General features: G+C 35.3%; 4 protein-coding genes and 1 long non-coding RNA gene across 5 annotated transcripts in view; 1 reads left to right on the forward strand and 4 right to left on the reverse strand.

Annotated features, from left to right (window-relative positions):
* LOC134855149 (histone acetyltransferase KAT6B-like) overlaps positions 1–27,292 on the reverse strand; it is a 228,685-nt gene that overhangs the window by 164,886 nt on the left and 36,507 nt on the right. The gene's annotated exons all lie outside the window — the stretch shown is intronic.
* LOC134855155 (peptidyl-prolyl cis-trans isomerase A-like) overlaps positions 1–27,292 on the forward strand; it is a 442,729-nt gene that overhangs the window by 19,235 nt on the left and 396,202 nt on the right. The gene's annotated exons all lie outside the window — the stretch shown is intronic.
* On the reverse strand, positions 8,752–10,690 carry LOC134855040 (mucin-2-like; the record flags this gene model as incomplete). The annotated part of the gene is made up of 1 exon (XM_063871420.1): positions 8,752–10,690. A coding segment is annotated over one exon (1,929 nt), but the record flags the coding sequence as incomplete, so codon positions are not given.
* On the reverse strand, positions 10,764–16,315 carry LOC134855220 (uncharacterized). Its single transcript, XR_010164459.1, has 3 exons — positions 16,181–16,315; positions 13,666–13,917; positions 10,764–10,898 (listed from the first exon to the last, which is right to left on the reverse strand). It is a non-coding gene; the product is annotated as an uncharacterized LOC134855220 (long non-coding RNA).
* LOC134855041 (zinc metalloproteinase-disintegrin-like batroxstatin-2) lies at positions 17,087–26,101 on the reverse strand. The gene is made up of 5 exons (XM_063871421.1): positions 25,267–26,101; positions 21,887–22,193; positions 21,148–21,375; positions 18,740–18,901; positions 17,087–17,328 (listed from the first exon to the last, which is right to left on the reverse strand). The coding sequence occupies exons 1-5, from the start codon at positions 25,930–25,932 to the stop codon at positions 17,087–17,089; spliced, it is 1,605 nt and encodes a 534-aa protein (XP_063727491.1). The 5' UTR covers positions 25,933–26,101.

A 27,292-nucleotide genomic window follows, 5' to 3' on the forward strand; every position in this document is an offset into this window, starting at 1 on the left:
TGATCAAATGAAAATTGGACATTTTGAAATCGTTATCCCATCTTGTATTTTTTGACCGAAAAAATTTTCTGAAATTCATTTTCAGATCAAACAGCTAAATCGTTGTTTATTTAATAGATGTGAAAGTTATGAATATTTGGTAAAAATTGTAAATATTTATAATGGAGGGTGTAAATTTGTAATAACGTTCTCAATTTTGTCTGGTGATTTCTAATATCTTTTATTTACAATGTTTGAGATTCCTTTTTATAATAATCATGAGCAAACTAATTGTAATTGAGCAATGTTATGTCATATAAATTTGGCATAATTCCTTTTTAAAATTCTGGTTTTTATGTAATCTTTTTAAAACTAATTGTCAATGAAGGTAGTGAATACACTTATATAGGTTATGATGGTTTTTTGACTCTTTTAATGCAAGAGTGTCGATTTTCCGCGCTTTGACTTTTGATTTCTTTTTTAGTTCAGTTCATCTACTATTTAAAAGGAAGGCAAACTCCGCTGTCGAACAACAAAGGTGTAACTGTCACAAAAAAAACGTTTAAGACTTCTAGTTTGGAAAGTGCATTTTAATTTTTAGCGTTATAAAAAATAACTTATTGGTCCAGTTTTTTCTAATTAGATAAGGTTAATCAAAAAAAGTGCGTCAATCATAAATTTTTCTTGAAATTCGAAATTTTCTTTCTTTGAATTCGAAAATTGAAGTTTTCAGAGCATATGTCAGTATTTTATTCTGTTTTCTTCCTTCATTAACACTTTTTCAAATGTCTTTGGCTATATATCTGGAATTTAAAATGGATTTTAAATTTGGAGTCCTCAACGGAATAAACATTTGCCTATTGAACTGAGTTTTACGGTGATATAGTTTTTCTTGCAAACTTTTACACAGTTGGCTATGTTTTGAAATGTCGACCTGAAAGAAAAAATTAACCCACGAATTGTTTCCTAGCTGACATCCAAATCGGTAACTTGTGACAGGACTAAAAACCATAATCTGTGTAGTGGCCTAAATGCTTTTTAAATTAACGCTAAATTGTTGGCAATGTACTTTGCAAAAATTGTATTTTAATATTTATTTAAGTTTTTGGAATTTAGCAGTTCAAGGTAAGCAGTTCTATGCGGAGCAACCGTAAAAGTTTTCTAAATTGATTTTATTTTTGAGAGTAGCAACAATCTGTTCTCAAAATTTCGAACTTTATTTTGAATGGCAAGAACAACTCCCTTTCCGCCAATTGTTACACTTTGAGACTAGCAATTTGCATCAAATCGAGTACGGGACTCTTACTGTAATCAACTTGTGTAACAGAAACAACTCAACAGTATCACCATTTACAAATAGAGAGAATCACTTCTCGCACGCTGGTCATAAATGTACTACTTCGTCGCATAATTTCGGCTCTCTTTGGGTAATTGGCCAGTAGGGCATACAGATATATTATTTTTTGACATGCTTTTCGATACAACATTACTTCATGTTTTTAACCTTTTCATAAAGCCCTTTTTTAAAAGGATTGTTCAAACTCAAGCAAACGTTTGTTTCAACATGAGCTCACTTTCTTTTCAATCTAACTCGCATAATTTAGTGCTCCGTTTTTTTTCTCAAATCTATATCTGTTTGCTACTTTTCTATCTATGCTTAAAAATCATTTGTTGCATTCTATTGAGTCCTACTTTTGGGGGAAAAAAGGAGGTGAAATGGCAAAGTAATGCAGATGAATGACTACTGTTGTAATGGTTTGGGATTTCGAATCCCATAAAGTGGTAAATACAATTTTTTCTAAGCCTATTTGCTTCAATTTGTATTTTCTGGAATCGCCTCTATTTTTGAAAGTGAATGGTTGCTGTGCTAATAGTACATAATGTTCCAACCACTCGCAATTTTTTTTTCTAAAATTGTATTTTTGTGCGTAGCGTGATAAGGGGTGAGACGCAAGCTTAGGTTTTGCTAAAAAGACTCGTAGGCAACTGCTCTCGAAAATGGAATACAAGATCGCTGTCAAACGATCTTTGAGTGAAGTTAATTTCATATTTTCCTTATTGCCAAAAAGAGCTAACTAAAGCTTCGATAACTATTAGTTTTCCCTCGATACTGAGAAAACATTGAATTTTTTGAAAAATTATTTGAATCGCGACTCAGAGGTCTTTGTTATTATATAGCTTTCAACCCATTTTGATAATTACACGTGTAATCTTGCGAGCTTAATGTTATTTTAAGAATAGAATTTTTTCTAAACCAACTCTGTAATAAATGCTCATATGGTGGCACTTTTGCTGCATCGCAATGGCAATTCAATAGCCTTGGTTTGATCGAAGGTTTGATTCCGGCATAGAGCAAAGCTTTTTCTCAGGGCTTTATTGTTTTTTCAAGGCCTTTTTAATGACTAGTGTTTACATATCGTCCGACGACCGCGGCAAAGATGCGAGGACGTGAGACCCAAATTCTCCAGGTCAATGATTCAATTTAGGCACCGCAAATTTTTTATTTTTTTGCCTGTTTTGCTTTTTATCAGCTTTTTGCCGTTTTCTCGATAGTGTTTGTGAAATGCAGCTTAGTGTGAGTTTTTTCTGCTGCTGATTTCTAATGCTATTATTTTTCTCGTTCAGTGCTGTTTGCAATTATGCAAATGAATGTTTCAAATCGTTATTTTTTTCAATTCGTCAATGTATTTTTATCGCATTTTTTCAAATGGCTCTTCCAACTGCGTTCATGTTGTAAGTTTTTGTATCCGGAGTGTTTTTGTCAATGAACAGTGGTCAGTTGAAAATCTAAATAAAACAGATTTTCTGCCATGGGATACTAAAAATTTACTTTTTCGTTTGGTTTAATTTTACCCGGGATCATATGCGTATGTTTTTACCAGAAGTCGTGCGCAGCTCCGCTTTGCTGCTGAGTAAGAAAGCAGCACCTATAGACTAACCGCGGAAAATGAGTCAAACGAAAAAGGCAAAGTAATTATTTTTGGATATGTGGGTTCTATTTTTTTCTGTATGTGTATGTTGCTTAATTTATTGACTTAACTTGGTGAGTTTATGCAGATTTCCAACTTTTTTTTCAAGAAGGAGATACTTTTTGATTTATTATTCTCATGGTTTTTTAGTAAAAGTCGGGTCTCATTTTTTTGGTAGTTAGATTTCTAGGACTGTCCAAGTTACGCTCTTTAATGCAAGAATTGCCAATAAGGAGAAAACTGGAAATCACTTAAACTTTCAAACGCGGATTAAACGCATAGAAAAATCAAAGGAATATAAAACTTTTTTTCTTCAATTTGAGTTACTTTTATAAATTACACAAAAAAAAGACAATCATGACTTTTTAATCAAAAGTGTAACTTAGAATTGATTCTTCTACCTCAAAACACGTATGAAAACTTTGTTTACACTTGCATGCCAGTGTGCTTAGTGTTTTCGTTTGAGCCTACTTGCTTTCCAACCTAACTCGCAAATAAAATTGCTCATTTGTTGGCACTTTTGCTACAACCACGATCTGTAGCATTGGAAAATTGTTAACGGTAGCGTAACATCTGTTCTCTGCTTATTTTGTGGCTAGCAATTTGCCACCGCTACGCGTCCGTGGGCGAGTGGGAATGACGTGAGACTTTTAATCTTGAGGTCGAAGGTTCCAATCCGTCGCAGTTTTACTAATTTGAGTCTTTTTTCTACGTTTTCTTGTTTCTCTTTGTAGAACTTTTGGTGTAGTTTTGTCGATAGTGTTTGCAAAACGCAGCTTCGCCTCTGTATTTGAATTTGTTACTCGCATTTTATGTGTTTTTTTTATTTGGAAACTTTTTCACACTTTTTGGCCATGCGTTAAGAAACACTTTCACACATTTTGACGTTTTTGTAAAATTTCTCTAAAAATTAGCAAAGAATTCTTTTCTATTTATTGTCTGTTTTGATGGAAAAATGATGGGCAAATGTGATTTCGCTTAAATATACTGGAATGAAAATATTGGGGATAGTTCTAATGTCTTTAACAAAAATCTATTATTTAAATATAAAGAGATCACAAACAGTATGTCTTGAGCAGACTTGATTTTGACTAATTTGAAGTAATTTCTCTTCAGCTGCTTAGGTGAGTGGTTTTCTTTTCGAACATCATATGATATCATTGCGCTATTTATTCGTCAAGTTCAAAGTTTAATTATTGGAGTTATTTATTTCAAGCATTAATAAGATTGAGATTAACGTTTCAATCAAAAGTTCGGGCGATCTCGTTTCAATCAAAATTTCTGGTTAAGCTGTTACGCCCTATTGATTTTAGAAAAATATTTATAGCCTTTTGGCCGTTTTCGACAACTAATTTTGCCTTTTGCGAAAACTAACCTGCCAAATCTAAGATTAAGAGTTCAATTGCGTAAACTAGTGCTAGAAATCGACGTTGCGTAAACTGCCACGACCTAGTTTTTATTTTTGAAAAATGACCACAAAAACTATCGAGTTTAAAAAAACTTATAGATTTTTGAGTTTTCTCAAAAATTACTCGGTCAAATCTGAAATAAACAGTTTTTTTAGTAGAAAACTTTTTGTTGATTTTATCTGCACAAGTGGTGCCGCCCTAACTTTTTGATGAAAAAAACGTAATCGCCATAGTAAAAGCACTTTTTTGGTTTTTTAAATACTTTTCTCAAAAGCTATTATGCGAATTGTGAGATTAGGGGTTTAATCTGTTAAACAGTTAATAAGAATTTTCTCAGACTAACCACCCACGCCCTCATTTTGTAGAAGATATATTTTGGACGTAAAAAAGACATTTTTTCTCACGATTTTGACTGTTATTTGGGTTCATTTGTGAAAAACTCATTGTCGCAAATTCAATCAAAAAAAACAAACGCCAATAGTTTTTTCTGCCAAGAAAATAAGGCCTAATTTTCATAGAAAAGCAAAGTCGAACTAAGAAAAACCAGTGTTTTGAAATATGACCAGTTTTTGAAAACTTTTAGGCTTTTCTTATATTTGCCAGAGTAGTAAATGCAATGAGTTTTTTACCACCTTTTTTCTAAATAAAACCCTTAAACTAAGATTTGGCAGGGTATACACTGCCAAACCTAAATTAAAGGGTTTTATAGGGAAAAAATGTGGTAGAAAAACTCCTCACATTTTCGCTATGCCCTAAATTTTTGTGGAAAAGCGCAGTTTGATCTAGCAAAAGTTCACTCATTTTTGTTCGGTTTTGGAAATTTTTTTGATTTTCTGGAGATTTCAAGCGAAAGAGTAATCTATAGGAGTATGCCCTGCATAAGTAATTTTTCACAATTTTATAAGGAATCCGCTATGAAATTTGGAAATATTTGACCGTTTCACCCATTTTCGGACTTTTCGAAAATTTCTCAAAAACGAACATGACAATCCTGAAATAGAAAATTTAATCAAACAGATGTTTCAATTTCCGGACAAATGCGTGTTATCCATAATTTTGGTAGCTGTTCGTCAATTACGTTTTTGGTAAATGTCGAACTTTTGACGTTCTGGCACAATTTGAAAATAACGCGTTACCTTTCGCATCAGTCATTTTTTGAAAACTGTTATCAAACATTATCATCTCTAGCGAGGCCCATTGCGGTTCATTAATGTTTTGCAGATACTAAGAAGGGTGAGTTATGAACTTTGCAGAATTTTGATTAGCTTACTTTTTTTTGTTAATTTTTCATAATTTGACCATTTTAGATCTCTATGCCCTTGTTTCACTTGTGCTTGCGAAGCTTACGGCTCTGTGTAAAACTTGTTTTTAGTGAAGTTTTTGTAGTCAGAAAATTTGTAAGTAGATTCAAATGTTTAAAAGAGGAAGTCTTTTAGAAATTGTCACTTAGAGCACCAAAAAGTTAAGATCTAGCTTGACTCCAAGTGTCTCCGAGCGAGGAAACTGGACCATTGTGTGTAAATTCCCTTCCAAAAAAACTTTTGAAAATAAAAGCTCAATTGGGTCATGAAGGAGAGAAGAAATATTATTTTATTAGTTTCATTAGAAATCATGGCTTGCCGATTTTTTTGTCGAAAAACATAAGGAAACTTTTCCAGATTTATTTTCAACTGCTGAACACTATATTTATCAGATGATTATTTATACTTTTAGTAGCAAGATCAAGTGTCTTGTAGTCGTGAACTTGCCTTTTTTGCTGGCAACCTTCTTAGAAACTGTGAGAACATAACTTGCTCTAATATTAACCTTGCGATAAGCAATAGTGTTGCAACCGGGTCCCAGTCATTTTTCCCGTAATCATTGCATATACTGTACTTTCCTCAACTAATAGACAAGATTTTGTGCATGTGTTATGTTGATTGTAAATTTACCAACTCCGATTTCGGTATATCTGATTTTTCCCTTTTTTCACCTTTTCTCTTTTCGGTTCGAAATGTTTATGCTTATCACTTATCGTTTTAGCAGCCTCAATTTTGAAAGCTTGAATAGCAAAATAAGTTTAAGTCTTTTTGTTTTGAGGGGGACTTCAAAACTTTTGCTTTTAAAATTGTCTGCTCAAGAATTGTTGGCTTTGTTACCGGTCAGTTAGTCTTGTTTGATGCTAGTGTTACATTCAATTGTTCTACTTAGCAAATTTTTTTAGAGAATTGTTTTTGAGGCATAATCAGGACGATGATAATATAATTTTGGAAGATAAATTTTTTCATTTTCGACAAATTTCAATAAGTTTTTTGGCAAATTTTTTTCTTTTCGTTTCTTCTTTTATATCGGCTTAAAAGTAAATTTTTGGTCTACAGTTAATAACTGATTGGCCTTGGTTGGGCCAATATTATAGAGGTTTGTAGGCCGTCGTTCGATGAGTGGTAGAGTTTTGTATGCGTATGCGTGTTTCGAGGGGAGGGGAACTTTTCATTAGGTTTCAATTCTTTTCGAGTTTTCTCCGCTCATAGGGTTTCTACTCTGGTGTTTTTGGCTATTTGCCGCTTGGTAACTATTTATTTCGTCGCTTTTTTTCTCATTTTGTTCTTTTGGCGTTTTTCAAAACTAGTTTTATACATTTTGATGGATCTATTTTATTCGACATTTTTGTTGTTTCTTTTTCGATTTCTTTTTTGAATTAACGGCTCTCTTGTTTTGTATCGCAAGTCGCGAGAAGTGAGCTTTGCCTCTGTGATAAACCTTCACCTTCACCAGCATCCTTCCCATTTGGGTCTTTGCATCCTAAAATCTGATGTTCCAGTCCCGCCCGGATGTACTTTTTTTCAGTAGGTTTGAAATTGAAAAAAATTTTCCGGGAGAAATTGAATGTACGAGTTTTGTTTGTGTCTAAAAATTAGATGCCCCCTTCCGGATTTTTTCCTGTAAACGTTGTAGTTGAAGCGTAGCTGGGTTGCTTCTTCATTTTTTTAAACCTGACATAGCATATTTTTTCATCCTTTTTGGTGTTTTCATCAAATTGAAGCTTTATTTGACCAAATTAACTTCAAAATAAGTTTTATTGAACTACTCAATTCACTTTGGGTCTTATCAAGGGCAAAATTGACTTCATTAAAAAAATAATTCAACTTCATAGGTATTAATTAATGGTTGTTTTCAACTCAATGGGCGTCTACCCAAGTAATGCCGGCTTAGTGCCTGATCGCTTCTAACTTTAAGTTTATTTAATGCTAGTGCTGATGTTTCGCAACAGTTTTTCTGAAGTTAATATTACACAAATAATTTCAAATTGTTTTCAAATTTAAATATTTTTTCTATACGCTAGCTCGCAATAATAAACTTGCGTGAAATTTGGAAACAATGGTGCCAACAGTTGAGGTTGGTACAAGTTGTAACAATATTTGAATAATCGTTACCCGATTACAATCAGAAGGTAAATTCAATTGTAGCAAATAGAACAAATTTTTTTGAACGTTTTCAGGTTTATTTTGTTCTGCACGTACAAACGCTGTCTTAAAATACAAATACAAACAAGGATAACCGGTCTTTAAAAAATTTTAGAATGGAAAACTGGAACTTAGATTTATTCGAGCAGCATAGAAAATAGGCAAATTGGAAAGCAATGTTTGTAGAAAATGACTAGAAAAACGAAAAAACGTTTTTCAAATTTTTTGCAGAAATTTTTTGAAATTTGAAAAAGATTTGAAATTTTTGAGTCCCGACATTGCGCAAAATAAAGTGTAAAAACTAAATTTACTCGAGTAAAACTAAATTTCACAGCTTAAATTAGGCATAAATAGGCTATTGTAAGCCTGCTTACTAACGATATCCGCTCGATTTTAGATTAAACCTCAAAAATTTCCTACGGTTTTTCTTAAGACAGAAAAAAACTTTTTCAAATTTTTTTCTAATGTCGGTCGAATCATGGCAGAAAGAGCCTTATTATGATATATCACTCGACATATTACGACGATTATTTTTTGCACATGATTTTGCGTGGAAAAAAAAGGATTTTTTTTAAATAGAAAAAAGTGCACTATTTTTTTTTAAATTATTGAAAAGTTTTTCTCATCTTTCATTTCAATCGACTTGAGACTGCCCGAATTGTTTTTAAATTTAATATTGAGACTTATAGCAAAAAGTTAGAACCTTCAAAATTCTATAATAATTGCACTCAGACCGTCGCTTTTATGGTAGTTTCCAGAGTTTTATCATATGAATTCATATGAATGAAAGCAATTAGAAAAATAAGCTGATAATAAATTGATTTTCAAAGATTTGGCTGAAAAAAGTTCATTAATCAGCAATATGGCAAAATGTATAAATTTAGCATCAAAATAATTTCTGTGAATACATATAAAAGAAGTCAAAATTTTATACTTTTGTTTTTCTATGATTTAAATGTTCTCATGAAAGTTTATAGTAAATGAGAGTAGCTAGTAGGGTGAGAACAAAAGAAGAAGGCATTGAATCAAGTTTCCGTGAAAAGTTTTTCTTGCCAACTTCAATATCATCTTGATTAAAATCGTCGTTGACATAAATGTGACCGTCGTCATCCAAGGAAACTGGAGGGGGAAGGGCCATTAAGGGGAGAGTAGTGACCCGAGGAAGATTGGTTTTCGGAGGCTGAGTCATGGTCGGAGGAATAGTAGTAGTCGGAGGCGTTTTGGTGGTCGGAGATTTAGTGGTGGTCGTAGGGAGAGTGGTAGTCCCAGGCTTAGTGGTGGTCGGATGCTTAGTGGTGGTTGAAGGGAGAGTAGTAGTCGGAGGCTTAGTATAAGTCGGAGGTTTAGTGGTAGTCGGAGGTTTAGTAGTAGTCGGAGGTTTAGTGGTGGTCGGAGGTTTAGTAGTAGTAGTCGGAGGTTTAGTGGTGGTCGGAGGGAGAGTGGTAGTCGGAGGCTGAGTCGTGGTCGGAGGGAGAGTTGTAGTCGGAGACTGAGTCGTGGTCGGAGGGAGAGTGGTAGTCGGAGGTTTAGCGGTAGTCGGAGGTTGAGTCGTGGTCGGAGGGAGAGTGGTAGTCGGAGGTTTAGTGGTAGTCGGAGGGAGAGTCGTGGTCGGAGTGTGAGTGGTAGTCGGAGGTTTAGTAGTAGTCGGACGCTGAGTCGTGGTCGGAGGGAGAGTTGTAGTCGGAGGCTGAGTCGTGGTCGGAGGGAGAGTTGTAGTCGGAGGCTGAGTCGTGGTCGGAGGGAGAGTGGTAGTCGGAGGCTTAGTAGTAGTCGAAGGCTGAGTCGTGGTAGGAGGGAGAGTTGTACTCGGAGGTTGAGTGGTTGTCGGAGGGCGAGTAGTAGTCGGAGATTTAGTGGTAGTCGGAGGCTGAGTCGTGGTCGGAGGGAGAGTTGTAGTCGGAGGCTGAGTCGTGGTCGGAGGGAGAGTGGTAGTCGGAGGTTTAGTAGTAGTCAGAGGTAGAGTCGTGGTCGGAGGGAGAGTAGTGGTCGGAGGTAGAGTTGTACTCGGAGGTTGAGTGGTTGTCGGAGGTTGAGTCGTAGCCGGAGGGAGAGTGGAGGTCGGAGGCTGAGTGGTGGTCGGAAGGAGAGTGGTGGACGGAAGGAGAGTGGTGGTCGGAGGTTGAGTGGTGGTCGGAGGGAGAGTGGTAGTCGGAGGCTGAGTGGTGGTCGGAAGGAGAGTGGTAGTCAGAGATGAAGTGGTGGTCGGAGAGGTAGCGTTTGCTGAAGGCTTCCTCTCTAACGCAGAGTTCTCAATGAGACTCTTGTTGATAAATTCTGTATGGGTAGGGGTAGCTGTAGAGTACGCGTCGGCTAGAGGCGGAGTGATGGTCGCAGGAGGAATAGAGATTGGAGGGGCGGAGCTTGTATGAGGCTCTCCCTCGGATAAAGAACTATTGATTACACTATTTTTGAAAATCGTAGGAGGGGTAGACGTGGCTGTAGTATTGGCAGTGCCCGGAGACAAAGCTGTGGTCCAAGGAGTAGCGGTGGTCGGAGGCTTCCCCTCCGATGAAAAGTTCTTGGTGAAACTATTGTCTAAACTGGTCGGGGGAGCTGTAGCCTGAGGGGGAGCGGTGGTTTGAGGGGTATCGGTGCTCGGATGGTGATAAAGAGCGGTGATTGAAGTGTTAGTGGTGGTCAGAAGCGGATTGGTGGTCGGAGGCAGGGTAGTGGTTGAAGTGTTACTGGTGGTCGGAAGCGGATTGGTGGTCGGAGGCAGTGCGGTTGTTGAAGTATTACTGGTGGTCGGAAGCGGATTGGTGGTCGGAGGCAGGGTAGTGGTTGAAGTGTTACTAGTGGTCGGAAGCGGATTCGTGGTCGGAGGCAGGATAGTGGTTGAAGTGTTACTGGTGGTCGGAAGAGGATTAGTGGTCGGAGGCAGTGCGGTTGTTGAAGTATTACTGGTGTTCGGAAGCGGATTGGTGGTCCGAGGCAGGGTAGTGGTTGAAGTGCTGCTGGTGGTCGGAAGCGGATTCGTGGTCGGAGGCAGGGTAGTGGTCGGAGGCAGAGTGGCGGTCTCGCAGTTTAAAGAAGCGTACCCTTCGTCACATTCGCACTGATTAGTTACCGAGTTGCAATTTCCGTGACCAAAGCAGTTGCTAAAACAATTAATTTGATTATGTTTTTGATGTGCAATTTGTCAGTTTCATTTCTACAGCGTCATTTTTCAAGGGGCTTGAGCAAAATTTGCTTGAGGGGAACCAGTTTTTTAATATTGAAACACAGTTTTTTTTATTGACCAAACGGGTTTTCCGAGCTCTTCTAATCTGGTGGAAAGAATATATCTTTATTTATTTAATCTGCGTTAATCTTTTTAAGAATCGTGCAACAAAATTTTTTGTTTACGCTTGCGATTAGCAAAAATGATCAAATCTGAATGTAGATTTTTCGGGGTTAACAACTAGTTTAACAAAATCAGTTGAATCAGTTATGATGCTGCTATGCAGCTGACTTGCTATATTTCATGAAAATTTAAATCCGACTACTTCAGGGGGACTTGAAACTTTTCAAAGAATTTTAGAAAATGAGTTTTTTTTCGGCTCAACTGGTGTCTACTCAAAAATTGTCGGCCTTTTTTCTGCTTCGTAAGTTTTTTTCAGTGCTAATTTGAATTTCAAATATCGTGTTTGGCATGCTTGCCCAGAATTCCTGTTTGATAAAATCAGGTATTATGAAAAAATATGCATACTCTTCTGGTTTTTTTTTTGTTCTATTCCTTTGTCTACAGCCTTCGAAGAAGTCTGTGAGGGGATTATTTTACCGATATTTTTGGCTTTTTTTTTGTTTTCTCCAAAACTAACTTACCAAATCTGAGTTAATTTGTTCAACCAATAGAAAGCGTTGAAAAATCTCCCTCCATAGACACCCATTTTTTTATACATAAAATTATGGCCCTCAGAATAAGCAAACTTTTCTCGAGAACTACCCTGCCAAACCTGGGATTTTGACTTAATTAGAAAATGCAGGTTGGGCAAATCTTTTCTGCGTGAGCGGCTACGTTTCTTTAAACAAAAGGCTATGAAATTCGGAAATGTCAACTATCTGATTTGTTGACCGTTTCTTGGACGTTTTTGACAACCATCCTGTCAAATCTACTATCGTAGGTTTAATCGATAAAATACATTGTTGGCAGCTTAGTTTCATAATTTTTTGCGTCCAGTTTTTTTTTAAAAAGATTATGGCCTTCAAACAAGTGTGAAATTTTTTTTAACTTTGACCGTTATTTGGAAGTTTTTTTTCGACTTTACTCAAAAATTACCGGGCCAATTCTCAGGTTAACTGTTCAATCAAGAAACCCGGTTTTGGAAATCTTCTCTGCTATACCGGCCACCTTTTTCTTTTAGCAGAGAACAGTTACGGATTTCCGAAAAGTCAAGTTTTAGAATTAAGAACGTTTTTTGATAAATTTACGAAGAAACGAAGAAATTTTTGACTTTTCTTAAAAATTATATCAAACCTGAAATGAAACGTTCAATTAAAAAAAAAGTCCGCGAACTTTTACTGCAGAAGCTGCTACTCAGTAGTTTGGTTTTTTGTAAGAGAAATTTTATGACTTAGGGGAAATTCGAAAATCTCTTCATTTTTTGAAAATACGCATTTCGTCCCGCATCAGTATAGCAACTTCAAAAAACATCAAGCACGTACCACCAGCTAAAGTTGTGGCCTAGGTGTACTTATCGAGACTTGCAAAAATTTAGCTTGACTTAGTTTTTTTCAACTTTTTTTCATTTTTCTACTTATGCTTTTTTTTGATTGTGTTGTATCGCAAGTGTTGCGAAGTTGCGCTTCGCCTCTATGTTGAAATTTTAATTTTTGAAGTTAAAAATGCCTATTTGCGCGCCCTTTAAAATGGTTTAATGTTGTGATATGGGCTCGCTGTTCATTTTAGAAATAAGGATTGTGTAGTGAAAATGGGTGCGATAAAATCCCAATAAGCTCCCCTAGTTTGTACACGCTGTTATCCTTGCACAATTAAAGAATCTCAACAGCTGCCTTAACATAAAAACCCGGCCTATGTGTACATTCTTGACCCCCCTCCCCCTCTAACCACCCACTTATACACACACAGACACGCACATACACACACACACACACGTACACACACACACACACACACACACACACACACACACACACACACATAGACCAAGTGAACTTTCTCCTTCACAACCAAATAGAACGATATCTTAACTGGCAATTTTTGATAGTTTTTTTTTTCAGTTTAATCGAAAAATTTTGTAGTTCTGAGCTCAAAACTGAAACGATATTTCCCCATTTTTGTCGAAAAATATTGTTGTCCTAAGCTCAGAACTAAAAAGACATTTCACCATTTTTCGATATTTCACAATCAAGTTATGGGGGTTTAAAGATTGCCAATTCAGTCCAATTTGGAACAATTAACCCGCATTATAAGCGGCGATACAGTGCTGATTTAAATAATCCGGACAAAACGAACAATTTTTTTTAATAATAGCCAAATCAAATTTTGGATCTAAAATCCTCTAACAAGCTAAAATTTCAAATATGTTTCTGAACCGTGAATTGTTTTTGGATTGTTTCAATATCAACTAAACTACAAAACAAAAATGAGATTGAAAATGTTTTAATCGTTCAACGCCACCTAACAATTTTTTGCGGTGCTTAATCATTGGTGAACAAAAGTTTCGTGGTCAGAACTACAAATGGAGTAGTAGAACTGGAAAAAAATCTTTTTTTTTATAAAACGGATAACGATTTGTAGATCCAGCATGCTACTAACAAGACTGCTGGTACTTTGACACAGTGCTGATTAATGCTGGCATACATCTCCTGGGCTTTTGCTTTTTTTAACGATAACGTTTGATAATTTGGTATGTTATAACTTACAAGGGACAAGTTGTGAGAGCTGTTATTTGAGACACATGGGTGCATTGCTTGTTGTGGCAAAAACTATCTTCAGCGCACCAGATGCCATTGCGCACGTAGGACCAATCATCGGCGACATCCGAATCAGGAAAGAGCCACTCAATTGTATTACACTTGATGGGCGAGTTGGGCCAGCTCTTAGAGAACTCGCCAACATCGACTAATGTAATAGGCTTGACTTCACTGTCAAACACGCAATTGAGTTTTCCGCACCTGAAATGAAATTTCAAAAGATTATAAAACTGCTATATATGTGGAACAAATTTAATGTCCTTTTGCTCAAATCGAACTGTTGATTGACTTGGACTAGTACTTTTTATGATTAACTGGTCATAAGAGGTCAAAATTTAATACGGAGGGACATTTATTAATCGTCAGTTTGAACTCTGTGAGAGGAAAAATTTTTGAAAAATTGGAAATAAAATTTTCAGTTTTTTTTTTTCAATGATTCAAGTTATTTTCTAAATATAACAACTAAATTGAACTTATTAAGTGCAATAAAAATACTCGAGGCCTTTGGTCTGATATATGCGCTCTTTTTTCTCATTATAAAAATTTTTAAGCAGAATGATATCCATACTTGACGCGTTGTGCGCAGTAAAACAACTCGAAATACGAGCATTCTTTACAATTACGACCTGCTAACGCAAAATTATTTTTCACCCCTCAAAATAGTTAGCTACTTTGTTTTGAATGCAAAGCACTGAAATCCTGGGAAACTTGAGTTTTTAAACAAACTAACAGTTAAATAAATTCGGGCGCGATTTTTTCTCATTATAAAAATTTTTAAGCAGAATGATATCTATACTTGACGCGTTGTGCGCAGTAAAACAACTCACAATACGAGCATTCTTTACAATTACGACCTGCTAACGTAAATTTATTTTTCACCCCTCAAAATAGTTAGCTACTTTGTTTTGAATTCAAAGCACTGAAATCCTGGGAAACTTGAGTTTTTAAACAAACTAACAGTTAAATAAATTCGGGCGCAATTTTTTCTCAGAGCGGGTGTATAGTTTGTCTCAAACTTATGGGGTTTCAAAACTGACAATTTGGCCAAATCGGGATAACTATTGCACACTGGTTATCAATTTTTTTTACGCGTCGCGTAAGTGGCTACCCAATTCGGCTCACACCTAAATGACTACTTCAAATACTTTAAAGAGCCATCGGAACAGTAAGGGCTCCTCCAAAATAAGAGCAGTCTTATCAGTCTTATCAAAATATTATCCTCACTGATGATAGTAGTCAATATTTCTAGAAAAAAAAATTCGCTGTTAATAATTTCGTATAGCATAGTAGTAAGGCGTTCTTTTTGAAAGCACCACATCGTGTTTTCTATCCCCGACATGAAAATGATAGTCGATAAGGATGAGTTCTCATTTAAAGTCAAATATAAGGTCTACCACAGCCTGACGGATTTGGGCTGCAATAGTTGTACTACGTTAAATTTCTAGACGCAAAAACGACCATGAGTTGTAAAAAAAGAGCATCACTCAACAGCATGTTTCAGTCTGGAATAAGGGGAAATAATGGAAATGGTCTATCTTTAGTCAGGCCAGATATTTTTCATAGATCACATGCGAGAAGCAGAAATCATAATTATTGTTAATAAAATTTTGAGTGCGAGTTTGTAAGCGTAGAGTAATCATTCAGCCTCAAACCTTAAGAGTAATTATTTTTAAACTTTTATTGTGAGGTTTTGCCAAATGCTAAAGAACCTCAAATGCGATTTGTTGGCACAACAAAGGATACATGAAGGTATAAACATAGCCAACAGAGATGGAAAATATTCAATGAGCTGAAGTAAAAGAAAAAAAGTTATTTACTTGATTTTTGAAAATTTTGAATTTCAAAGTTGTAATTTTTTTAGGGTTTAATGAACGTTTTATCAATGAATGGAGGAAACTGTATCAAATGGTAAACTTATTATTCTGCTGGGAAATCTGAAAAATAAAATCCACTTTCAAAACTTGAATTCAATCATATTTTTTGTGACTTTTACACTTGAACTGAACTGAGAAGTAAATTAAAAGTCAAACAACAAAAAATCAAATTTGAACGTGAACAAATAAATCCTGAAAAATTCCTGACAAAAAATCACAAATTCTTCTTTTCCTGGTTTTTTTTAATAAACTGAATGATTTAATTTCAAAATTGATTTCATTTGAATAATCTAATGGATTTTCATTGAACAATACTACGTTGTAGTAATATCTTATTGCAACTTAATGTCTATTAAGTTCTATGTCTATTTAGGCTCAAAAATTGGACATTCAATTTGAATACATCCATAACCTGTATAGTTTTGCCTAACATGAAAAAAATTTTGTTTTGAACAAAACTTGTTGAAGGAGAATTTATCAAATTGATTACTTCTAGTTTTGCGGAAACTATTAAAAAATTAACTTCTTGTTTTTTTCGGATTTGACCTATTATTCACTTTCCAGTGTAATGGAATTATCTAATGAATTACCTCTGGTCTTCTTGGCTACACGCAGTTAGGTCCGCATGAAAACTAGAACCACAGTTTCCATATTGGTCGCCTCTTGTGTTGGAACTCCAGCATTCGTCTCGTTTGGCTGATTCAGGTCGTAAACCCGTGGGATTGTAAATTCTGAACCCAAATAGTTTTATAAAGACTAACGAATATTGCTAGTTTATAATAAATTTTACAGATCGTCGTTTCTAGTGAAAACAGCAGCCCCACAGAAACTTTTTTTACCACATTGAAAACAGTTCGCTTGAAAACCTCTTCAAAACTTGGCTTTTTGTCCAATTTCAAAGTGCTGAAATTTCGACAAAGTATGTTTATAAAAGAGTAATTTTGTTTCCTTCATAAGTTTATAGAAAAATTCAAGAATCAATGTTCAAAAATTGAAATTATATTTACTAAAGAGAAAGACTCAAGAAAGACCAAAGAATTTATTTACTTAAGGTCTGTTTGAGCGCCATAAATACCAAAAACACAAGTGCCAAAAATACAATGAATGCAACTGGTCGACAGAGAAACGCAAGACATAATCAAAAGCATGTCGACGTGGGGGGGGGGGGCGCTTTCCTCACTTCTGGTTGCCAAAATTTTGCGAGGGTACCTTTGGTACTATTCTACGACATACTTTATCGGTTGACTGGCCCTAAAAATTTCCTGATTGCGTTTTTGGCGCTAAATAGATCCTAAATTTGAAAGGCAAATACATTTTAAAAACTGCTATATTTTGATCAAAAACATCTAAAAAATAGCCTAAAATGTCGTTTTTGGCTTGTTTTTTTTTGTTCTCAAAAATTCAAGTGTGGCGCAGAAACTTTGACTACTTAGAGTCTCTACACTTTTTTTGCAAGGTATGGAAATTGTAAGATTAAGATTTCAGTCCACTCCGTCTTACTTAAGACATTGAGAGTAAACCGATCGACAGCTTCCCGCGTAGCAGTGTCCCGATGCTCCATCTGCAGTACATTCCATGCCTGCTCTGTTGTAGTCGTCATTCGGACACTCGGCACTGGTTCCAGTGCACACTTCAGTTACGTCACATTCGTTGCTCTCTTCTCGGCAGACGAATCCAGCACTGCGAACTTGACAGGTTCCAGGGTTGCAGCAGAGATCCATGGCCGAACATGATGCACCTGGATAGCTCAATCAGATTACCAAAAATTGGAGCATACTTTACTGAAAAAGAACAGTTGGGCTTTTCCGGAACAAACTTGGTTGCAAACATTATCTTTACGATAAAACTCACAATTCAAAGAGCCTGAAACATTTTATTTTTTCAAGTTTTTATAAACAAAGTGATTTTTCAATCGCAAAAATTTTCGAAATTTTGCAAAAAAAATTCATGCTCTTGAAATTGAAAATCAGTTTTATGAGAAATTAGCAAACGGTTTATTACAAACGCTTAAAATTAAATTAGTCAGGCATAGTTACAAAAAATTAACCACTTATTTACTGCTACATCAAGGTCTATTCAAAGAAGAAAGTTTTGATTAAAAAACGTTCACAGCATAATTCGGCTGGTCTTTACTGCATTTTGCGTAGACTGTAGCTGTGAATGAGTTGTCCTCTACCCACCAGCAGATTTAGGGGGGGAGGGGAGGGGCGGACACCTTTTTCCTCAGGAATTCGACCCCCCTTGTACTATTTTGAGATATCGATTTTTGACTGACTGACCCTAAATTTTTCTAAAAGTCCCTAAAATGCCTTTTTGGCTCTACCTGATTGAGCAAATTTTTGCCTGAAAAATTCAACTTAAGATTAACGTTGATATTTGACTGTGACGAAGAGGTGTCGTGACCAGTTCTAGCAAACCCAAAAAATACTATGATTGAACTCAATTATGTTTCCGCTGAGAAATTCGACTAGCTGAGTTATTTCGATAACAATCTGATCATCAGTGAGATAAAAATCAAACAGCATTGAGTTTAATTTTCAACAGCCAGCAGAAAAGTGGAAAAGTATCAATGACCTTGTAGAAATGATCAACTTTGTTTGAAAAGTTTTTAGTTTTTAAAATGCAATAAAACGGAAAAGTGAAACACATTATGTTAAAATTAATCGAATTTTAAGAATTTTATTTGACTGTTTTTTTCACAAACTGGCCCGATTAGAGAAAACTGGGTCAAAAAATGTCTTTCAGGTTTTTTTGGAGAGCGTAATTTGCCTCCCATCAAGCAAACTAATTTGAATTCAAACTTACATGACTTCTTAAATCAAACCACACAGAAAATCAATCTTAAACGTGGTCAAACCTTAAAACTTTTTTGAAAAACATCATGACCTAAGTAAGAGTCTTCTCTTTGTTCAAACATACACTAAATTTGAATTCACAGCTGTTTCAGAGAAAAATCACGGTGTGCCATCTTTGACAAAAGCTCCGATTAGCATCAGGTTATCAATGATCAGGTTTCAATATCGATGAGTCAGAGCTGGAAACATCGTTTTAGAATTAATACTGAATCAATTATGAATCATTGTTTCTGAATTCTAAACGCATCATTGATTTTTGATTTTAGTGCTTTTATATGAGATATTTTTTTTTACCAGTGATGAGTGTACAGGTGTTGGGGTGACAGCAGGGGTCATCGCAGGTGTCCACTCCCCCACAATCACACTCCTCCCCCTCCTCCCTGTTCACAATGTAGTCCCCACAGAAGGGGGCATCTATATGTTGCACAGGTTCATTGTGCAGACACATAGAGTTACCTAAACGAGTAGTTCAAATCACCGGTCGATTTCTGAGCAAATTAATCTAAATTAGTCTGTATTTCCTGCATGGAACATGGATGCCCAATAATTTTTAAGAGAAATTAAAATATAAATTCTTAAAACGAATTTCCTTGAAAACCATTTTTTTCTAATTAAAAGTATTTTTTCCACATTTTGAGAAACTACGCCCGTCTTGAAAGTTGTTGGGTTACACGAGAGGCATACATTGATGTAATTTGGTCAGCGGTTGAATCTGTAGTCTTAGCGCATTTTTCGATTGACTGAAAAACCAAAGTGGCTCACTTTTAGGCTGCAATACTATGCCCAAATTTACCCAATAAATTCCCTAATCCGAAAACTGGCGAAGTTCTAAGCAACTTTTCTGTGCCTAACATCTACAAAATTTAGAAAAAAGTAATTGAATTTCTCAAATTTGTGCATTTTTCCGGATAATTTAAAAGATATCCAATTGAAAATTGAAAAAGAGTAATGAAGGCAAGGAAAAAAATTGACTTGTTTTTTGAAAAAACTTCGGCCTTCGAACTTATTACTCGTGTTTTTTGATAAAATTAACCCAATTTGAGAATACTGAATCAATTGGTAAAATTTTATTTTTGCTGGAAAATCTGATAATTAAATTCCACTCTGGAAATTAGAAGTCGACAAGTTTTTCGTGATTTTAAGAATTTTGCTGTTCGATAGTGGAGTTTGCCTTTCTTTAACAAAGGTTATGGAGTGAACTTACAAAGAAATCAAAAATACTACTTTCATTACTCTTAATTATAACTTCGTAAGCTTATAATATATGCATTTTGAGCAATTATCTAAATATGCATTTTTCGAAATTTTGTCCGCATTCTCAAACCAAATTTTTTTTTCCGACGTTTAGCTCCAGAACAAATTCAAGAACAAATCATATTATATTACTTCAGCGTCCTTACAAGTTTTAGTCCATGCACATCAGCGTGAAAAAATAAAGACGCCGGGCATTGTGCAAAGAACTTTAAAAACGCGAAAAATGACAAAAGGAAAATTAAGACTTTTTTGATTTTTTAAACAATTATTTTTTTGGGAGGAAATGAAGCGTATAGACCCCAAATGAATAACGCATACCTTGCAGTACATAATTGCATGGCATGATTCAGAAAAACAGCTTTTCGGGAAATTGTTGGAAAGTTTTTAATTGTTCCGACTTTCGTAACGAAAGTAACGGAATGATTGTGCTCAGGGTTCTTCAGAAAATTTTCGACTTTTTAACTAGTCATTTTTGACGGAATTTTTTATGTCATTTAAAAATTATTGTTCTGCTGAGCTTAAATTTGAAAAGATATTTTACTCGTGATTATTTTTTGTAAAGTTATGGAGGTTTGAAGATTGCGATTTCGGCCAATTTGGCACAATTAACGCACGATACAATTTGCGCTCTTAACGCGTAAGCGGTGATTTAATCCGTCTTAGAAATTGTTCCAAATTAGTTCAAGGAAGCTTATTTGCCATAATTGAATTGTTAATAGGAGCAAAATCTAACACATTGTACTCTATATGGCGTGTGGGGGGTTGATTTTCACAAAAAGTCTAAAAAAAAATTTCAATTTTAGTTTTATGTTATTACTTCAATTTTTTCATGTTTTTGCTGCTTCATAGACCTTAAAAGCAGTCGGAACATACAAGGCTTCGCCCTGATGCGAGCAGTCTTGTTCAGTTTTGAGTGTTAAATGTGAAAACTGGTGTTTTAGATCTGAAATAGGTACGGTAATTTAAAAGCTTATTGATATTATTAATTTCCTTTACAACACTCAATATTTGAGATTGACTCTTGGGGAAGGAAAAAGCTTGACAATTATTAAAAAGTTTCATCCAAAACTATTCGAGACTAGGTAAAAGTCAGCCGGAAGTCAGCCTTATCAGGGTTTTGTCATGGCAAGGGTAGCCTTATTTAACTAAAGGAAATTGACCGAGAGAGGTGAGCCTGAGTTTTTAACTAGTGTGATACAGTACAAAGCAATGCAAATGGTGTGAATTTTGGCTAGTGTATATACATACTCGTTATCGCCTGGAGTAAATTTTGGCTAATTTTTCCAGACTTGAGCGAACTTCAAGTGCAAAACTACATATGAAAATTATAATTATTTGTTTCAAATAATCAATTCAATCAGTTTTTACCGCGTTCCACAAAAATACAGATGAAAAAGATAAGTAATCATTTCAAACCGTTGGAAGTAATAATTTTAGATTTTTCTTACCGTGTTCCATGAAACTCTTCAGGGCTGCTTTTTGACAATCCGTAAACATTGTTGCGGCCCCATAGGAGGAACCGGGGGCATCCATGACACAATGTTCGCCAGAGGGGCAACTACAGGGGTCGTCTACGCCAGTGGGGTTGTGATTCAGTCCGAAATTGTGGCCCAGTTCGTGGGCCAAAATCTCCGCTTGCAATGCTGTCTCGTGAAAATACTCTTTCAGCCAACTGCCTAAAGTCAAACATTTTTATGGTACAAGTACATTAATTTTTGATGCTTTAGTTTTATTAGTGGCGCAATGCTACTCCCATGCTCCATTTTCAAACACTGATAGCCGAAAATAATCAAAAGTGCAAGAACTTCAAGTACATTTCAAAATATCATTGGTGCAATATGATTGACGCACCAATGATGGACTCACAAAGCATATATAATAAAACTACCATTAATATAAGAATGCCTGTTTGATTTACAAGTGGCAGAAAATACAATTGTAACAATTTTTGCATCAAGAACAAACTATTTTTATAATTGCGTTTTACTACAAGACAGGGGCCTAATCGTAATGCTGTTTGTCCTTTTGTAGCTATAATTAGCATACAGTCTCTAAATTAATTAAATTGATAAACCTCATAGCTCTGCATTGTAGTTAAAATGTAATTGTAGCAGAGATTATACTGGCCTTACCCAATTATACTGGCCTTACCTTAATGAAACAGTTTTCCAGATAAGCTTTACATACCTGAGTATTCGAAACTGCAAATCGATCCCAAGAACGCCCTGCCAATAGCAGTCGTATTATCAGTAAAGTTCTTGTTGCCGACGAGGAAAATGGCGTTGTCTTGAGTTGGGAAGCTTTTCCAATTACTTGTGTGGTAGTCCATAAACTTTTCCAGCAGTCCATCATCGGTTGTGTGACTGAATGTTGGGTCTGATTTTGGAGTTGTGAAGGTGTGAACATCTACCAGAGAGAGGTGAAGGTTGATGTCAGATATGTCGGCGTAGAAGAAGTCGGCGAAGTGAACTAGTTCTATGTCCCTGTCCAGAAGCTTCAACCAAAATTATCAAATCTTATCAAGAAATTAATCAGAAAACACGCAGCTGATGATTGAGTTATCAACACTTCAGAAAGTATTAAGTTATTAAATTTTCGGTTATCAAATTTTTTTGAATCAAACTTTTGGTTCATATTCTCGAAACTGTTGATTTCTTATAAGTTTGCCAGCTTCGAACGCAAAAGATTCAGTTATTTAGGTCATCCCCCAATCGGAACTTAATGTCCCTGATTCGAGCCTTATTCTTATTAATTTGGTGAACCGGATTACAAAGATTGTTAAAGTATCTGAATTGTTTGTTGTTTCGATTTTCGTAACGAAAAAGATACTGAAGGCGTGAATGATTGCTTTTCACAGCTCCTAAGAGCTATCCAATCTACTTGAGAAAAACTCATTCCTTAGCTCCCATTTTAAAAAATAGGAAAAATTGAATAACAGCTAAAAATAAATTTGAGTGTAATGAGAAGAATATATTGTAGAAAAGTAATGGAACAATAAGAGCGATTGTAATTTTGACAAGTTCCAGGAAGAAATTGGTCAGAAGCTAACTGAAAGAAATACAAAAAAAAACTCAAAATTTGAAAAATAATGTAGAGAAAGAAAACACAATGTTTTTTGAAATCATTTCACCCTCAGAAATTTATGAAGTAATTAAAAGCTTGAAGAAAAAAATAGCCTTGATAATTACAAACAAGGTATCAACCTAAAAAACTATATGTTCGTTTATATCTGAGCTACTGAGTTGCCTTTTTAATCAATGTTTAGAGTTGTCATACTATCCTTCATTTTTTAGGATTGAAAAATTTCAACAAACTCAAACAATAAATGGCACATTGTCAAATTGTGGTAGCTACAGATCTAAATCTATTCTATCAATTATGGAAAAAGTTTTCGAAATTTTGATTAATAATCGTTTGATAAGTTTACTGATTAAATATGATGTATTGACAGCATGTGAGTACAGATTTGTTATAAAAAAGCTTAGTTGATGCTATCTTAGAGCTCAGTGCAGAAATAGTCGAGAACCTTGAAGATGAAGTTGGCTCCGTGTGTACGCTGATAGATCTTACAAAAGCTTTCGACACAGTTGATCACAAAATTTTACTGGAAAAGTGCGAATTCTACGGTTTATGAGGTCAATCCTAAAAATTCGTCAACAGTACCTTAGTTACAACAATTCAGTATCAAACACTAAAACAATCTACTATGGCGTACTACAAGGTTCAGTCTCAGGTTCTTTGTTTTGTTTGCTGTATTTAAATGATTTGCCAATTGTCTGTCGGCATCATAAAATTGTACTGTTTGCTGATGATTGCGCTTTATATTTAACAACTAAAACAGGAAATCAGCGGCAGGTGAACACTGATACAAGCAATGTTGAAAATTGGTTTATGGAGATTAAGGTTACCATAAATAAGGATAAACCAGCCAACGTTAGAATTTAACAGGAAAAAATCTCTACCAATAGATCCCATAAGTACTTAGGTCTATTAATTGATGAAAAATTAAATTTCAAAACACACATCGATAAAACTTTGGAAAAGGCAGCCAAATCTTGCTCGATGATCTATCAATTCAAATATTATTTAAAAACATCTACAGTGTTCAAGATATAGAAAGAGTATGTTCAACCAATATATCAATATAGTGTGCTGATCTACGGCTCAGCTAAAAATACAGACTTGAAAAGATTGAAAGCAGGCAAAGACTCGTGTGGAGGAACTGTTGTAAAATTGAAAAATGGGAAAATCTGAATTATGTCTGGGACAAACATAAACTTTGTTTGGTTCAAGAGTTACATGTATAAGAGCTTTTTACAACAAACCCATGGTAAAAAGTATAAGACGATCTTTTGGAAACAAAAACTTCTTGAATACATAAGTGAACAGGAGATAGCAGATACTATCAAAACAGGCAAAACAAAAAAAACTTCGCAGCCGAAATTAGCTTCCTACAAGAGCAAAAGAGAAAATTGAAAATAAGATTCGTATTTTGTATTATAAGTTCATACAGTTGGATATTTTTATTCTTCTCGAAGCGTTAACAACCACCAATGGATTTTTGGAAAAGATTTTTCCTCAAAATAAGAGACATATATGTTTTTGAAAACGAACATTTTCAAGTGTGTTATGGTAAATTTGCATCCTTTCGTGATAGTACTTTTGCTCATTTTATTTTGATTGTTAGACAACACCAAAACAAACTGACTTTTTTATCTTGTAGTTTTTTTTGTGATATTTGAGGAAAATTTGCGGTTATTTTGTCTATATGGTCTCAGTTATACGAAAAAGTAGGCAAATAGTTTTTGCTCATGGAGTTGCCACTTGACAGGCTGATGCCTTTTTGGTACTCTCCCAAGCCGAAATTTTATGTAAATGTACATTTTCATAGTATGTATAGTTATAAGTTTTGGCTTGAAAATAAAAAAAAACTAATATTTGTGCTCGTGTGGGTTTTTTTCAGACAAAATTCGGCTTTTTAACTAGCAAATTGAGGAAGTATATTTTTTAACTGTGATCAATTTTCGTTTCTACCTGTGATCATTTTTACCTGTGATTTTATTGTACCTGTGACCATTTTTCTTTAAACCCCCAAGTTATGGCGGTTTAAAGATTGAAATCATTCCAAGTTGGTTAAAGGAAACTTATTTGCAATAATTTATTTGTTATTATGAGCAAAATTCATCACTTTTTGTACTTTATATGGCGTGTGGGGAGATAATTTTCACCAAAAATCTCAAGTTTAACAAAAAAAAATTTTTTAATTAATTTTTTTTCTTTTACACTTAATTTTTCCATGCTATCACTATTTCATAGATCTTAAAAGGCAGTCGGGACATTCAGAACTTTGCCCTGAAACGAGCAGAGAAATCTTGTCCGTTTTATTGGTTGAACAGTTCTTGTCCTAATATATTAGCTATGTAAAATTATTAACAAAACCTTTTCATTTGTTATTTATGAGATTATGTTTATGTTTATGTTGCCGTTATCAGGCGTCTTTCAAAAGAAATTGTCGCTTGTAAATTTGAAAAAAAATATTTTTTGAAAACATATAACGTAAGACTAACATCTTGTTTTGAGGGTCCGAACATTGTGTAATAATCATATGAATGGAACATCATGATTTCCACATAGCTCCTTTCGTGGGCGTCCTGCCCATTTGTTGAGTTTGTTAACTCCGAATCATTTCTGCTCTTCGTGGGGTTGGAAACTTCATTACTCGTTTTCGGTCCAAGCCCTGTTCCGTCTTTGGCTTCTGCAGTATCGCAACTTCTGTCGTCGTTTTTCAGATCTTTCCGAATGTGCTCATTCGAAAACATGATCCATTTTCCATTTGCAGTGTCAGTGTACAGCGTGAAAACTTTTCCATTCAGAGAAATCAATCCAGAAAGTTCTCGAATATTCTGATCTTTCTTATCACAGAATTTGATCCGAACTGGGCTATCGCTAAGGGCAACTTTGTCCTTTAAAACGTATCCTTGGTAAAGGCATTTCGTGACCGTCGATTTCAAGTGAGGACTGTGCAAGCTTCCTCTTTGGGTCAAAATTAAATCGATGTTTCCGATTTCGGTATTGTCAGTTGTCAAACGGAGTACGGTTGATCCTTTCTCATCACTGGGTTCAGTTTTTACTGATGAAATTGTAACCCAAGATTCGACCATGTCCGTTATTTTCTCTGACTTTACTAAAGGAAACATCACCGCATTTAGGCTGATAAATAACAACCAAAGCATTGTTCTTAAAAGCTATTATACAAAGATTGCAAGAAAAAATGTGGTTTTACCCACAAGTTGATAAATTCAAAACTATAAGCCGCCTGCAAAATTGTCACAAAACAATAATCTTACAGATATAGATTAAAGAGATACAAACAGATACTGATACAATAGATTAAACTACAGATTCGATTATTTTCAAAAAGGTATGTTTCTTCGGTCAAAAAACTTCGTGAACAATTTCACGCCAGACAATTAATTTCCACGTGAATTTAAAAGTGATCACGCGTTCTTACAAAAAAGTGTGTCCTTCCACCTGAGCAAGTCTCATGAAAAAAGGACCACGGCAGCAAACGCATTTTCATTTTAAAACACATGATACGGTCGGTCTTTAGTGGCTTCTAGAGTTGATGAAAGTTTATATTGTTATATGAGTTCAATCGAAAATGCGCGATAGCTCGCTTAGATTAACAGCATAATTTGATTATTAAATATGATTTTTCTTTCGTCGCATTTACATGAAAAATCAAAATGATTTTACTACAAAAACACGAGATCTCAGGGGCGGATTTAGGGGGAGAGCGAGAGAGCGGACGCCTCCCCTTCCCCCTCCCCCCCCCCCTCAGGGATTCCAACCCCTGCCAACCCAAAGGTACTTTTTAAGAAATCCATTTTTGGCCGACCGTCTCTAAAATTTTTCTAAGGGCGCCTTTGGCGCCAAGATATACTAACTTAGAGGGGGAGCGCCCAAAAAGTGCCCAAAAACGGCCAAAAATTTGGCCAAAACAGCGTCTTTTTACTGCTTTAGGAGAGCTCGGAAAATCAATTTGGTCGACATAAAAAAGGTCGTCAACATTTTTTGAAAATCCGCCCCCCTCGAGAAAATCCTAGATCCGCCCCTGCGAAATCTGATTGTAATTTTATTAAAAGCTCATGGAAAAAACATGATTTTTTTTGCAAGATTTGTAGCACTAGTACCTAAAATTTTACGAAAACTCAAAAACTGAACTCTATGCTTCAGGTGGAACCAAAACGACCAAAACTTCCATAAATGAAAAATTTCATAACGTATTTGATTTTATTTTAATATATACTTCCATATAACAGAAAAACTTAATGAAATCTTTATAATTAACATATCCCCAATCATATGACTAGCATAGGATGGTTCAAGCAATCTCAAATCCCCCATCTCAAAGAGGGAGAGGGAGAGGGGGGAGATAACGTATTAAGTAACTCAAGCCTGTTTATAACCACTTCAACTATTTTTAATTGTTGAAACTTATACGCCAGACTCACCTCCAAACGCGGAGAACTAAAAATCATATCACATTACGAAAACTCAAAAACTAGATCCAAAGAAAAAATGGCAAAATTT

Source organism: Symsagittifera roscoffensis, chromosome 10, assembly GCF_963678635.1.
Source record: "Symsagittifera roscoffensis chromosome 10, txSymRosc1.1, whole genome shotgun sequence".
Taxonomy (NCBI): domain Eukaryota; kingdom Metazoa; phylum Xenacoelomorpha; order Acoela; family Convolutidae; genus Symsagittifera; species Symsagittifera roscoffensis.

Bases quoted from the DNA above. Each gene is read 5' to 3' on its own strand.
- LOC134855041 (XM_063871421.1), bottom strand. From the start codon at position 25,932: ATGCTTTGGTTGTTATTTATCAGCCTAAATGCGGTGATGTTTCCTTTA. The intron at 21,376-21,886 runs GTATGTAAAGCT...GTTTGACTTTAG, and splicing joins TTGCAGTTTCGAATACTCAG to GCAGTTGGCTGAAAGAGTAT. The intron at 18,902-21,147 runs GTAAGAAAAATC...CTACTCGTTTAG, and splicing joins GAAGAGTTTCATGGAACACG to GTAACTCTATGTGTCTGCAC.